The sequence below is a fragment of the Leucoraja erinacea genome, chromosome 9, assembly GCF_028641065.1.
Source record: "Leucoraja erinacea ecotype New England chromosome 9, Leri_hhj_1, whole genome shotgun sequence".
Classification (NCBI taxonomy): domain Eukaryota; kingdom Metazoa; phylum Chordata; class Chondrichthyes; order Rajiformes; family Rajidae; genus Leucoraja; species Leucoraja erinaceus.
The window spans coordinates 21812622-21827704 of record NC_073385.1 but is presented as its reverse complement, the minus strand read 5'-3'; the positions used below and the strand labels follow the sequence as shown (position 1 = coordinate 21827704).

The following is a 15083-nucleotide window of genomic DNA, read 5'->3' as shown; positions in this document are numbered from 1 at the left end:
GGCAAATTTCAGAGGCCTGCTTTAGTTCATTCCCAGTATATTTGCATTGCTAAGGCCATTGGTAAGACCAGCATTTATTGTGCAAGTGGCCTTGTGAAGGTAGGAGTGGGACACCTTCTTGAACTGTCGCCAGCGTCTGTTATTGCTGATGAATGGGAATTACAGCATTTTAAACCAGTGAGGACAGAGTGATGCCGTCTGTACAAGTCAGGATGCTCTGCGATTTAGTTTTAGTTGAGTTTAGTTTATTGTCATGTGTATCGAGGTACAGTGTAAAGCTTTTTGCTGCATGATATCCAGTTAAAGAAAAGACTTTCTACGATTACAATCAAACCGTCCACAGTGTACAGGTGAAAGGTGCAACACTTCTTGCAAGATAAACTCCGATTAAAGATAGTTCAAAGGTCTCCAATGAGGTTGGTGGGAGGTCAGGAACGCACTCTAGCTGGTGAGAGGATGGTTTGGTTGCCTGATAATAGCTGGGAAGAAACTGTCCTGAATCTGGAGGTGTGTTTTTTCAAACATCTTACCTGATGGAAAGAGGGGAGAAGAGGGAGTGATCGGAATGAGACTGGTCCTTGATTATGCTGGTGGCCTTGCCCAGGTTCTTGTTCAAGTGGTTTAGCGATACAGTTGAAGGAAGTTGATGCGCAGTGACTTTTAGCTGGAGTACACTGCAGCCATAGTGTGCCCATGATAAAGGGGACAAATGTTTAAGATTGTGGTTAGGTGACCACAGGAAACTTTAAGGTTGGGTCCCAATTTGGCCATGCATTCTTTAATAAGTCTTATGCTCAGCTTGAGCTTTCCAGGCCTCTCCATCATTGCCTTTGCTTGAATGAGCCCCTTGACCCCACATAAGTGAATGATCCTGGCTTCATTGCTTGAAATGCATGTTGTTGTGTGTGCAGGTTGCTGTTGCATGACCTAACTAACCGGTGTGCAAAGACATAAGCTGCTGGAGTAACTCAGCGGGTCAGACAGCATCTCTGCCGAAAATGGATAGTGATGTATCAGGTCCCTTTATATCTGGTACAAACTAGCATCTGCAGTTTATTTTTTATTATATCTAACCTCCATGCAATTCAGCTGGTCAGGGGAAGGAGCTAAAATCTTTAGACGTCCTACCTTCAGTATTCAAAGGGGGTTAAGTTGCACGCACTATTGCATCCTTGAGCAATGAGCATAATGTCACGGCGCTCATATAATTGGGAACTTAAGTGGGCAATTAATCATTTCATAATCGTTATCAAGATACACAATATAATTTGAGTTTCCACCTACACACCAGTCTACAACATAATCCTAAATCTGGCAGGTTAGCATTTAACAATTAACTGTAACGTTCAGTGCCTGATGAGTAAATAGTAGTTTAGTATGAAAAGGAAAATGTCATCAGTCTCTTTAGGAGCTGGAAGGACCTGGAAATATTTGAAGAGCTTTTTATGGGAGGGAACCGTAATTTTACTCCCACGCTGTTCTCATTTCACACAGGGTGAAAATTCAAATTGCCAGTGATCAGAATCAGAAGATTTGTTTGATATTGTCAAGTCAAGTCAAGTTTATTTGTCACATACACATACGAGGTGTGCAGTGAAATGAAAAGTGGCAATGCTCGCGGACTTTGTGCAAAAAGACAAACAAACAAACAACCAAACAAACTACAAACAGAATGTAACAGAATCACATATTCTTTTCCATATTAAATATTGTGGGCGGAAGGAAAAAGGGAAAAAACAGCAATTAAAAAAAAAAAAAAGCAATAGAGTGGTATAGTAAAGTTAGTCCCTGGTGAGATTGGAGTTTACAGTCCGAATGGCCTCTGGGAAGAAACACCTTCTCAACCTCTCCGTTCTCACAGCATAGCAACGGAGGCGTTTGCCTGACCGTAGAAGCTGGAACAGTCCGTTGCAGGGGTGGATTTGTACCATTAGTATCAAAGCTAAATCATCGGACATGGATGGATGTTTGTGTACAGTCTTCTCACAAATTCAGCTTTTAAGCCCTTACTCCACACAAATAAGCATCCTGTGTTTGAGTAAAGGTTCTAACTGTCTACCTCATCTGTGCCTCTCATAGTTTAGAGAAATAGCCTGGGAACAGGCTCTACAACCCACCATGTCCAAGCTGGACATTGATCACCAATTCACAGTAGTTCTGTGTTATCCCACTTTTACATCCACTGCCTACACAATAGACAATAGGTGCAGGAGTGGGCCATTCAATGTGATCATGGCTGACCATCCACAATCAGTACACATGCGGGGGCAATTTACAGAGGCCAAATAAACTACCAACCCGCACACCTTTGGGATGTGGTAGGAAACTAGAGCACCGGGAGAAAACACGCTGTCACAGGGCGACCAAACTCCATGCAGAAAGCGCCTGAGGTCAGGATTGAACCCACATCTCTGGCGCTGTGAGACAGCAGCTCTACATCCTGCTCCCCTGTGCCACCTTTGTATACTTCTATATGGTATCCACTCAACCTCCTACGTCCTAGAGAAAACAGTCAAAGTTTGTCCAGCCTCTCATTATAGCTAACATTTATTCAGATTTTGATTTTGTACAGTGTTAAACTATTTTAGAATTGTCATATTTTCATGGCACATTACATTGTGCTTTCCAGGTCTAGGCACTGGGAACTGATGGCAAATGAGTCGTTGCTCATAATTCCTAATGACTGCTCTTACTGGGAGATGCCAGAGGCAAGTCATGTTCAGCCAGAAAACTGACTAGCTCTGGGTCACGTCAATCCAAATGGTTGGTTTATAAGACACCAGTGGGCTCAGATGAAAGTTAACCGCTTCTCCATTTAGAGGATGAGGTTAGATGTAAGGAGAAGGAGAAATAGAAACATAGAAATTAGGTGCAGGAGTAGGCCATTCGGCCCTTCGAGCCTGCACCGCCATTCAATATGATCATGGCTGATCATCCAACTCAGTATCCCGTACCTGCCTTCTCTCCGTACCCTCTGATCCCCTTAGCCACAAGGGCCACATCTAACTCCCTCTTAAATATAGCCAATGAACTGGCCTCAACTACCCTCTGTGGCAGAGAGTAGATAAGGAGAAGCAGCAAAAACTGGATCGTATTGAAATATCTTCATCTTCAATTGATTAATTTTACTCTTGTTCTCTCTGTAGTCACACCAGAAGCCATTGGGTTTTTGTCTGCAGTTGGAGTCTTTGTTGTCTTGTTGGCAGTTCTGTTCCTCTTCATCAACAAAAAACTGTGCTTTGAGAAAATTGGAGGCCTCCCATGCCTTGAACTGAAGCGAGAAAGGAAGCGAGTACGCGAGAAAGCTGGAATCCACAAGGGCCTCGGTGAGTCTTGTGCTTATTTCTTAACGTGGTGCTGAACATCTGTGGGCTTCCTTTTAACTAGAGGACGGAGGTTAAAGGTCAAGAGGGAATTTATTTAAAGGAAATCTGAGAGGGAGGAATTTCAATGGGAGATGGGTATTTGGAACAAGCTACGAGAGAAGATGGGAGAGGCAGGTACAATCTCAGTAGTTCAAAAGCATTTGGACAGGTATGGATCGGATAAGATTAGAGAGATTTCAGCTAAATGCCGGACAAAATGAGCTCATTAGGCATCTCGATTGGCTTGGACAAGTAGGCCCGAAGGTTAATGTAAGTTACACCCAACGTTTCGGTGAGGGGCAGTGTCTTGGGTTAGAATAAAATAGGATTGTTATAAAATGGCTGTTTGATATACTGTGTGGACTGAAGAGATTATCTGCAGTTAAGATGCTTTGTGATCTATGACTAACAACATTGGCATTGTTATTGAGAGAGCTGTCAATTGATTAGCTATAACAAGCTGCTAATTATTTGTAATATGGAAATTAATGGCTTGAAATTTAGAGATGGCATTTTATAAAGAGTAATACTGAGTCATAATATCCTCTCCTGTCTCTGGTTGAATATTATTCCAAGTAACTAGCGAATGAATAGTTCAGCCTGTTTAAGAAGGAACTGCAGATGCTGGAAAATCGAAGGTACACAAAAATGCTGGAGAAACTCAGCGGATGCAGCAGCATCTATGGAGCCAAGCAGATAGGCAACGTTTCGGGCCAAAACGCTGCCTATTTCCTTCGCTCCATAGATGCTGCCGCACCCGCTGAGTTTCTCCAGAATGGTTCAGCCTGTTATTTCAATCAAGGTGCTTATCATTTAAATGGCTTAACATCTCTGTCAAGATAGATGTTATGGTAGCAAGACTGATTGAGAGTTTTCATTGGTTGTTCCCTGTTATCAATGGCAAAAGTTTTCTTAGGCAGCAATATAGATATTTGGGTACTGGAAGATAAGTCATGATGAGCCTGTCCACTGGAACACCAGTTGCATGTGTGATCCGTACTTTGTTATGAAATAGTTAACATTTATTTCCATTATGAGTCTGCCATTGATTTGTTTGTGTCTGGGGCTCCTTAGATTGCATGCAGGTATTAACTTTCAACTGTTGCAATTTTTAAAAAACATTTTAAATAAGGCTCATTGATTTGTATTTATATCCAATCATGACATGAGCCGGCAGATCCTGGCTGCAGATCAATTTTTTTGTCAAGATTTTAATCGCCGATGAATGATTTTAGTGTCATTTTTGAATGACCTACTCTGAGATGAGCATTGGACACTGGGCCAGGTTTATCTCTGTAGCATCAGTGCACAATAGCACCAGCAGCACAATTATTAGAGTTATTTTTGCGATACGGTAAAATTGTACTTTAATAATTCTGCGCTGTTATGCATTGCTGCCAGGTTAGAATAATTGCACTAATTCACATCTCAGCTGCCGTCAAGTACAAAGGTTTATTTTTTAAAGCTGTCATGCCTTGAAATCTGCAGTTGAAATAAGCCAGAATATCATTGTCAAATTCAATATTTAAACAAAGCAAATAACCCGACAAATATTAATTCCAAGTTGTGCTAGTCTGCAAAGCAAGCCTCGCTGTAATTTACAGTAGTGTGTGTGTGTGTGTGTGTGTGTGTGTGTATGTATGTGTGCGCGTGTGTGTTTACAGTATATTTCTGTAACCCCTCCCACCCCACCAGTTCTCTTTGTCTGCGCCCCCCCCCCCCCCCCCCCCCCCCCCCCCTGCAGATGATGATTCATCCTTAAGCTGCCAGAAGATGTCCTGTAGCCAATAAATCTGCCCACTCGCTTCTCTGAGTATTGCACCTTCGAAGATTGATGGAAATCATTGCCCAGTTCGAGACTATTTGTCTGTTGTGTGTCAGCACAGTTTTTGACATCTTGGTTGAAGTTGATGAAACCCTTTCTCCTGTTCTCAAGTAGCCATATGATGGAGCGATCTGCATTCTAATTGTATCTTAAAACCTCTTCTCAATAATCCTTTCCTTCAAGTTTATAATTGTCGTTGCAACTTCTCCAGTCATTTCTTAGTTTTGGAAACATCCTCCCTTAACCTTATCTAACTCGGAGAGGGAAATATCCCATGTTAAAGATTTTCCAAATCTACTGTTTGTATTCCTGATATTGTAGAGGTCCACGCGTTGTGCAAACACTCTGTTTAATAATTAACCAACACAGCCCCGTCGCTCATCCCATCATTATTTTACTGCTACTGTGCCGTTGCTCATGAGCACACTCGAGTTCCACTCCAACTGCCAATCCTTCGGATTCCAACTGCCGCTTTTGAATTCCAACCACCTGTGACCTGCCCCCCTGACCGCGTGATTGATTGGCCCAGGTCACGCCCGGTCCATGCGAGAGTTCGAGCCCGACCAACTGGCTCAATACCAAACTGGCTCAGGCCGCCACAATATCATGCTCAGGAATTCTTCCTGTGTCTTTTGACTGGCCCAATGGCCTCGAGCTATTCCCAGTATGCCTGCCAGAAATTCTTATTTTGTAGATGGGAATTAAAATTGAGAACTCAAAGGATTTAGATTAGCAACTGGGGCAGGTTCACTCATTGCTTGTCATACTGACAGAGTAAAACCGGTGAGAGAATGTCGCCCCTTCCAGAGCAGCAGCACTAGTGCATATCTGATGGGCGGGCAGTGACGGCATGGTGGCCCAGCGGTAGAGTTGCTGACTTATAGCACCAGAGACCCTGGTTTGGTCCTGACCACAGGTGCTTGTCTGTACGGAGTTTGTACGTTCACACTATGACCGGCATGGGTTTTCCCCGGGTGCTCCGGTTTCCTCCCACACTCCAAAGATGTACAGGTTTGTAGGTTAATTGGTTCCGGTAAAATTGTAAATTGTCCCTAGTGTTTGTAAGACAGTGTTAGTGTACGGTGATCGCTGGTCGGCATGGACTCAGTGGACCGAAGGGCCTGTTTCAGAGCCATATCTGTCAACCAAACTAAAAAAGCTGATGGAGTATTATTGGTGTAAAGAAAGCTTATTGCCAAAGACGTCACCACTTGCAGTTTTACTGATCCTGAAAACTGTTGTCAATGGCCTGGAAAATGCAGGTCTGTTTCCTGCTCGCCCTCCCTGAGACCCAACAGAAACCAGTGGGTCTTGCCAAAGAAAACAAATGGCGTGTTTGTGCTCGAACACAGCTTTCCCAACACTCCATTGAACAGCATAAATATACTCTTTGACCACCAAAAGTATTTGCTTTGGTGTTTGGTGGTTAAGGTTATGCAATCAATCAACAAAGGACAACTCCCAAGGACGTGATTCTTGAGTGGTAGGCAAAATGGTAAAGATGTCAATTTCTGTTTCAGCACTGGAATTTCATTGTCGACATCTCATTTCAAAGAACAAGGTTCTATTTTTTACATCCCACAGGAATCTCAGCGAGCAGCCACTGTCTTTAAATCCCACTGTCACTCAGAAAGAGTTTCTCCAGCATTTTTGTCTACCTGCAAAATCTAATGTTCTTTCCTCCACAAAATCTAATGGTTGGAAGGAATAGTAATTGAGAACTAAGAGAGGAACATCTGGTCATGTTGTCCTACTCAATGTTTTCCTGATAAAATCTTATTCAAATTGTCATTGACGTGTTCAAAGCTCAAGGTCTCTTCACACAAGTACTTTAGTTTCCTGTAGTTAAAAACCTCGTCTGGAGAGGCAAATGTTTCCTTTTTACCTTCTTTATCATTGATCCTTCCCCTTATAGAGTCACAGTCATACAGCATGGAAATAGACCCTCCAAACCTACAAACCTGTCCTACCCATGTACCTGCCTAATTGTTTTTTAAATATTGCAATAGTCCCTGCCCCAACAACCTCCTCTGGCAGCTCGTTCCATACACCCACTACCCTTTGTATGATAAAGTTGCCCCTCAGATTCCTGTTAAACTTTTCCCCCTTCACCTTAAACCTATGTCCTCTGGTTTGCGATTCTCCTACTCTGGGGAAGAGACTCTGTGCGTTTACCTAGTCTACTCCACTCATGATTTTATACACCTCTATCATCCCCCTGCCATCCAAGGAAGTCCCTGCTTGCTCAACCTCTCCCTATAGCTCAGACCCTCGAATCCTAGCAACATCCTCACCCTCCTTCCATAAACTCTTAGAACAAAAACCCAATGGCTTTCCTCCTGCTGTGTGTTTGCTGATCTTTACAAACCAATAATCACGTTAAATTAAACTTATTTTAAGTTCATGCAACATTGTCCACTTCTCTTTATGTCATCAATTCATTTTTTTAATGTCCGAACACTAAAGTTTGTACATCGTACCGGGGGACAAAAAGGGATGGCATTCTATTGGGTGGTAGAATTATACAGCAAAAGCATAATTTGAAACTAACAGTCTTCGGATAAGACTAGAAGCAAGTTTATCTTGATCCAATGAGTTTGTCCAGTAGTTTGTTTTGGTTTACTCAAGACTCCTGCATCTACAGTCTATTGTGTCTTCTTAAGTCTCTTAGAAAATGTTGATTAGTCCTGAACCATGTTGCCTCTATTGTCTATTGTTTGCGCATTTTGGGATGGATGCGAAGGTATTAGAAAGGTCCTACGAAACTTACTAGAATGGTTCTTGGAGTGAGGGATGCCAAGTACAAGATTAGAGCAGATGACCTTGTTCTGTCTCCCTGTACCTGGCCTGGCATCTGGTGGACTCTAGGGTCTGGTTGACAGTGAGTTGGTCCAGGACGAACTGCAATCAGCCCCAGGTTCAGGCTGAGTGTGGCTGAGACCCCACGCAGGGCAGCTGTCCCCAACAGTAGATGGTTCAAGGACCAAGGAGCACAGATTTAAAGTCATCATTAAATATGTAGTGAGGGCTGTGAGGCAAAACACCGAATATGGTGATGACATGTAACTGAAATGGTTGTCAGTGTGATGGGAACTGACAACCATTTACCACTTACAGAGTCAGTCAAGGGTCCCAATTGAGAGAAAACAATTTGCAAAGCCTTGGGGAAACGATGGAATCGAACAAAATGCTGGTAAAGGCTTGATGGACTGAATGGTCTCCCACATCATAAGGACTCTACGATTCTGTCTGTGCATAAAGATAATCTCATGATTATTGCATTAATAATGATACAAACATCAATTATGCTGCCTGTACAGCGCTTGGACTCTGTGCATTCAATCATTAGTTTTGTGCCAATTAATAAGGACCCAGATGCTGCAGTTGGAATGATGATAAAACAGGCACCCTCCAATGTCATCACACTGTGAAATTGTCAACATCTTGTGGAATACGCATGTGTTCGGTTGGAGACATTGAGAAGGTGCCATCACAGTTTTCTGCCCCTTCACAGATTGTGTTGTTTCACAGTTTTCTCCACCATAATCTCCACACGTCTTCTAATTGATGAAAATTTCAGATCCTGAAAAATTATTTTTGCAAGAATTATGGACGTTTAAAGTCTTGTTAAGGTAAAATGACAGGTCAGCAAATCATCTGGACCTAAATAAACCAATTTATGTTTATGGATTGTGATTCCCTTAGATATATCTTTCAGAATATTACAGATTTTTACAATAATAGATATTTTATTGCTTTTAAAGAAACTTTTGATACTTTAGCCTCTGTTGTAAAATTGTGTTCTAAATATTACTTTGCAATCTGTGCAACATGTTAGCCAAATAATATGCATCATGTTTCTTGGCTTGCTGCCTGTGTGAATTCCTCAGTGTTTGACTGCTTAAATGGATCACGCTTGCTACTTGCTAGGGACCTCAGTCTCAACCATCTGATGGTAACCTACACCAGAAGGGGAAGCTCACGTTACCGAGATCACTGGATCTTTGTGGGCAGAATTGCCTCAAGCCAACACAAACTCTTGTCATCACTATAGCTGATGGCAACTTTGTTGTAAATGCTATTAATTTCTCTGCCCAGGTAATATGGTGATGAGGGGAAATGTACCGTTTGATAAGTGTTTTTATAGCTGTCTTGGTGGATTGGGGTGGATGTACAGTGAAAATACTGACCATTTCTTTTGATTGTTGCTACTGAAGTTGCCCACAATATTTTCAGTATTTTTACTAAATAAAGAAAAGTATTCAAATAAAGTGAAAAAGAAGCAGTCAATTCTTCTGGTGAGTAAGAATCTTTGCTCGATTTGCTGAGACCGGGGTCCAGAAGAGCAAACTATGACTCTTGGAGACTACTGGTTAGTTTGTAGTGGGGGTGGGGGTGGGGGGGGGACAGTTATGAGGCCTATTATGCCATGAAGATAGATACAATGTTCTGGAGTAACTCAGCGGGAAAGGTAGCATCTCTGGAGAAAAAAGGGTGATGATTTGGATCAGGACCTTTCTTCAGACTAAGTAAAGGGGAGCCCAAGTAAAGTGTAGCCCATCATGGCCTATTGTTGGCCCGGGAAGAGTTGATGATGGAGGGATAGCAAGATGGCAAAAGTGGAACCAGTAGGGCGACTAGGGTGGGGGAGGGGTGGAGAGAGAGCAAATGCAGAGGTTACTTGAAATTAGAGAGATCAACGTTCATATGTTGTGTGCCATTATGGGCTTTAGCCTTCGTTGGTCATCTGTTGCTGACCCTGCTTTGTTCTGGCCTTTTCCTACAATACAATACAATACAATACAATACAATACCATTTGTTGTCATTTGAGCCTCAGTGAGGCTCAAACGAAATTCCGTTTCCACAGCCATACAAACAAAAACAGTTTCCTACAGACATACACACAATTTAATTCACACAAACATCCATCACAGTGAACCCACTGTGATGGAAGGCAAAGTCTTTTCTCTCCCCTGTTCTCCATTTCTCTCCCGATATCCAAGCCCCAGGCGGGCGATGCTAAGTCCCACGGCCATTTTAGGCCATGCCGGGCGATTTACAGCCCCGCTCCCGGTCTAAAGTAACAAGGTTGGAGGTCCCGGCGGACGCTGGCATGTCGCACGGCAATGAAGCCGCACCGGGCGATATACGGCCCCGCTCCGGGTCTTCCAACCCTGCGACACGGGCTGGAGAAGTCGCGTTGCGGGAGCTCCGGGAAGTGGTCTCTCCCCCCGGACCCGCGAGCTCCCAATGTCCCAGTCCACCAGACCTGCGGCTGCGTTGCTGGAGCTTCCGAGCCCCAGGAGTCGTATCGCAGCAGCGAGTCACCACCGCTCCCCACACTCCGAGGCCGGCCAGCCCCACGATGGTGAGTAGTCCGCAGCTCTGCAGTTTCCCGAGCCCCCGGGTCGTTCAAGTTGGAGGCCGCTCCACGGTGTTAGGCCCCAACGACAACGGAGACCCGACAGGGAAAAGGTTGGGTCTCCCGGACAGGGAAGAGATTTTAAACAGTTTCCCCCTCCACCCCCGCCCCCCACATAAACACAATTAAAGACATGATAAAAAAATACACATCAATTACATTTAACTAGACAAATATATTAAAATAAAAACGATAGGCAGGCTGTAGGGGCCGCTGCAACGGGTGAGTCGTGCCGCCACCGCCAGTTCCCACAGTGGAAGAGGGTTGTCTGCTGCAAAGACCAACCAGAAAGTGCTGGATTGTGTAGACTGGGGAATTCACCAATGCTGTACACTTAGAAATTCTAGAGCAAAGATTTTTATGTAAGATAACAGCTAATTTATCCATCCTCTAAGGCAAGTGAAGCTCACCTTTGCTAACTCATTGGTTGGATCTGAAGCCTCTCTTTCAGTTCTTTAATGGGATTACATTTATTGGAATCTATCTGCAGAATTCATATTTATTCCATTTACCTTCTACTTGGGAAATTATTTGAACTGAGTAAAGCAGGCCTCTCGAATTAATACTTTCTATGTCAATCGATCTGAAGTTGGTGTATGTTGGTGAGGATCACTATTTTTCTAATTCTGGCTCTTGACTGATGTGTATTGGCTTTTCTTATTTCTCTTTTGGCCCGGCCTTCCCTGGTTTGTTTTCCCACTTGGTGGACTGGTGGTTGTTTCTCGGTGGTGATCGTGTGTTAATTGATTATGATCCTCATTCTGTAGTTGACACACATTAAAACATTGGGACCACTGGTGATGAAGGAGTGTGCTTTTTACTAGTTATGGCTTCGGAAGAAATTTCAAAGAAGGATCCCACCACACAGACTCTCTCATCATGGATGTCTCAGATGTCTGAATCATTCCAACAAGCTGGGAGCTCCATTTCCTCTGCATTTCTAAAGCTAAATCTTCACCAAGGTGCACCTAATCAGACATTGAACACTGGGCCACCAGGCTCCTCAACAAAAGCAGAGCAAGAGAGTCAGGAGCATCATTCTGTCCAGGTAACGGATCCAGTTTTAAGTGCTGCTGACAATGAACAAAAATGTGCAGAAGGTGATTTACACGCAGCGTTGAGCGATGAGTTGCAAACTTTGGATTACCAGAACACTGAGGTAGGAACATATTCTATTGATGTTGCGACAAATCAAAATTTGCAAGATGAAAACTTAAGGTTATGCAATGGATTAGATTCAACGGCTGGAAAGGACATTGCGTATACCGAAATGGATGCTTATGACTCAGAATCTTCTAGTGATCTGGCTGCCATTCCAGAAGAAATTGGGAAGGTAAATGATCAGGATGGATCCAGTCACATCTATGTCGATATTATACCTGAACCAGTATATGATGATGTTGGAAATTCTATGGAAAATAAGCCAGGTAAGATGGAAAGGAGAAGCTCCCACTTAAGACATGAAATAATTGTATAAATGACACTTTCTGCTATCTTTAATTCTTTCACCAGTTTATTTAAACTACAGGAGTCCATTATTGCTTATGATATAATCAGAGTGGAGTATGCTTTAAAATCCATGTTACTGTCGGTAAAGAATAGAATTGAATCTTGTTTTGTACTTATTTTAATTTAGATTAGTTACATAAAATGTATTGCAAGTAATTGTTAAATTGGAGTGGGAATTATTATTTTAATTCCTGTTGTTCTAATGCTGTTGGCATTTGAAGCTCATCTGTTGGTGGGAGATGGTGGAATCATTGAGGGTGTGAAATTCTGTTGATATTGTAAATTGTACAGCAACTAAAATGTTGCCATTTCTATAATTGCATTACTTGTTTGCATAACAAGAATTTTTTTTGGTATGTAATTAAGAAAAACGCCTCCAATTATTGTAATAGGGCTTCCTAACAGTGTTGGGAAGTACTTTAGTTCACATCCTCTTTTCCATTATCACCTGCCAACGTAATAACATAGCGCCTGCCTCAATGGTTCCTTGCTGTCTCTTGTCCTAGGTTAAGGAAGGAAAACCGTCTCAATAAAGCCTGGAGCAAAACAATCTGATTGATTTCCTCAAAAGATGGGGTTTTTTTTAAAGATTTTGTGAATGTGGTTAACCTTTTAAAATATCCATCAGTCCTTACTGAATAGTTATATCTAGTTCCATTCCTTGATTATGTGCTAACCCAGTAACTCCTGACCAACAGACATACACATTACCTTCCTTAGCCACACAAAGATAAAGAGTAGCTGAATGGCTTGCTGTTGCTCGTGGATTTTATCTTTATAATACCTCCTTCCAAATGCGTGTTCAGGCTAAAGAGGCCCATTTGCCTTTAAAGATGGAAGGATTGGCTGGCATACATTCTTCAGATGTATCACACATTATCTGTGGCCAGAGCTCCAGTCTTCACCTATTAGAATTGTTAGGTGATCACTATTACCAAGCCTCCGTCCCTCAGAGGTGGGGATAGAAACATAGAACCATAGGTGCAGGAGTAGGGCATTCGGCCCTTCGAGCCAGCACTGCCATTCAATATGATCATGGCTGATCATCTAAAATCAGACCAACATCAGGATGCTGCCACTGAGCCAATGGCTCCTTTATCCGGATGAGAATACTCCATTGGATGTCAACCTAGTTCTGAGATTGTAAATCTTGAATGATTACATGGATTGAAACTCAAATCTTTCAACTCAGTTTTGAAAATGCCACCACTAAACCAAATCTCGGGCTTTTGCCCATCAGTAATAAAGTAACCTTGCTGAGCCTGGAAGTGGGATTCCAATAAGAATGACTTTAATGCCAGTGATAACTCATTAAAATTAAATCGGCTAGATTTAAATCACACAAATTCAAAAATCCAATCGGGCTTTGACTCACCTTCATTTTAGCTTAAATAATCTAATACATTGAAATTAAAGTTGATCTCTTCCTTAATATAGACCTGCAAAATCAACTTTCAAGTAAACTTGCAGTTTGTCTTTAAATCACTGATGGGTTTTCTTTGTTAATGCATTTCAGCTAATTCATAATATTTATTCTTTGCACTTTTTATTATCTGCAGTCATTGCTTGCTAATGAATCTTGTTCATGTTTTTTGCCGATAGCTTTTATCATTGCTTCTATGTGGTGTATTTTAAGTGCAGCTGATTTTCCTTTAACATTTTTTTGTTACGAAAAACACATTCAAGTATTGCAAGACAGAAAGGAAACTTAAATCAAAATCAGATTCCTGAAACCAGTGCCTGAAAACATCACTATTTATATCAAGCAGTTTGATTGAACATTTACGAATTGTGGAACCACCAGTAGATTGTTGGACCTGCTCGCTTTGTAGTGTAAGCTTCATTGAAATTAATTTGGGTGCATAACAGATTACATTAGATGGGGAAATTACATGCAAGCTGTATGTAACAGAAAGTTGAGCTAAATGGGTGAAATGGGAAGTAGCATTTTGCGAGGCATAGTGGCCGGTTGACTAAAATAGAGGGAAACAAGTAATCCTACTGCCAAGTGACGGTGTTGCAAAGTGCTAACTTCATTGTTTATGGGCTGCCACCATTAATATGATGCGGGGGAGGGTAACTTTGTTTGACATTCCCTGCTCATTGGAATATTGAGAATTGCAACATTCCAGAAGGATGCAGGCGATAGAGTTATATGTGCAGCCATGATACAAGACTAGGACTAACGGAATCAAGGGATATGGGGAGAAAGCAGGAATGGGGTACTGGATTTTAGATGATCAGCGATGATCATATTGAATGGCTGGCTCGAAGGGCCGAATGGCCTACACCTGCACCAATGTTTCTAGGTTTAAGAGTACATTTGCCACTGCAGTACCTATGGATGTGAGGGCTCTGACAACTGACGTTTATCAATGGAGACTGGACATGTCTGGGACCCCTCTATTACCCCGTCGCTTTCCCCCCTCGAAGCTATAGAATTCCCTTTGGGGACGTCTCAAATATTGGACCCTTTTGAAGAAGAAAATTCCAAGGACTTGCTTTGGCATGTTTAGCAGTGAAAAGATGTCTTTACAATGCCGCTGAAATCTACATTGTGAGATAAAATAGAGGGCAGAAAGAAAAGCACCAAATACAATTTAGAGCACCAGTAAATATCTTACCGTGGGATTATTTTACACGTAAAGGGTGCATTCAGATTGCCTTGGTAATTGTCTTTTTCAGGTACATGTGGGACCATGCAATGTTAGCCGAAATGCTGATGACCTGTATGACCTGAACGATATCAGCCATTCAATCAGCCATGATTGAATGGCCATGCAGACTTGATGGGCCGAATGGCCCAATTCTGCTCCAATCACTTATTAACTTATATCATTGGGACTTGACAATAAATTAGTAGTAATAATAATAATAATAATGTTTATTTATATAGCACTTTTCAACAAAACCAGTATTTGAACCAAATTGCTTTACAGAGATTGATTAAATTAATTGAAC

The 15083-nt window shown here is 42.2% G+C and overlaps 1 protein-coding gene across 1 annotated transcript in view; it reads left to right on the top strand.

Annotated features, from left to right (window-relative positions):
* LOC129700597 (synaptotagmin-16-like) overlaps positions 1-15083 on the top strand; it is a 117190-nt gene that overhangs the window by 58666 nt on the left and 43441 nt on the right. The window contains exons 2-3 of the mRNA XM_055641216.1: positions 3147-3326; positions 11438-12040. Of these exons, the coding sequence (XP_055497191.1) occupies positions 3147-3326; positions 11438-12040 (783 nt within the window). The remainder of the gene's footprint in view (positions 1-3146; positions 3327-11437; positions 12041-15083) is intronic.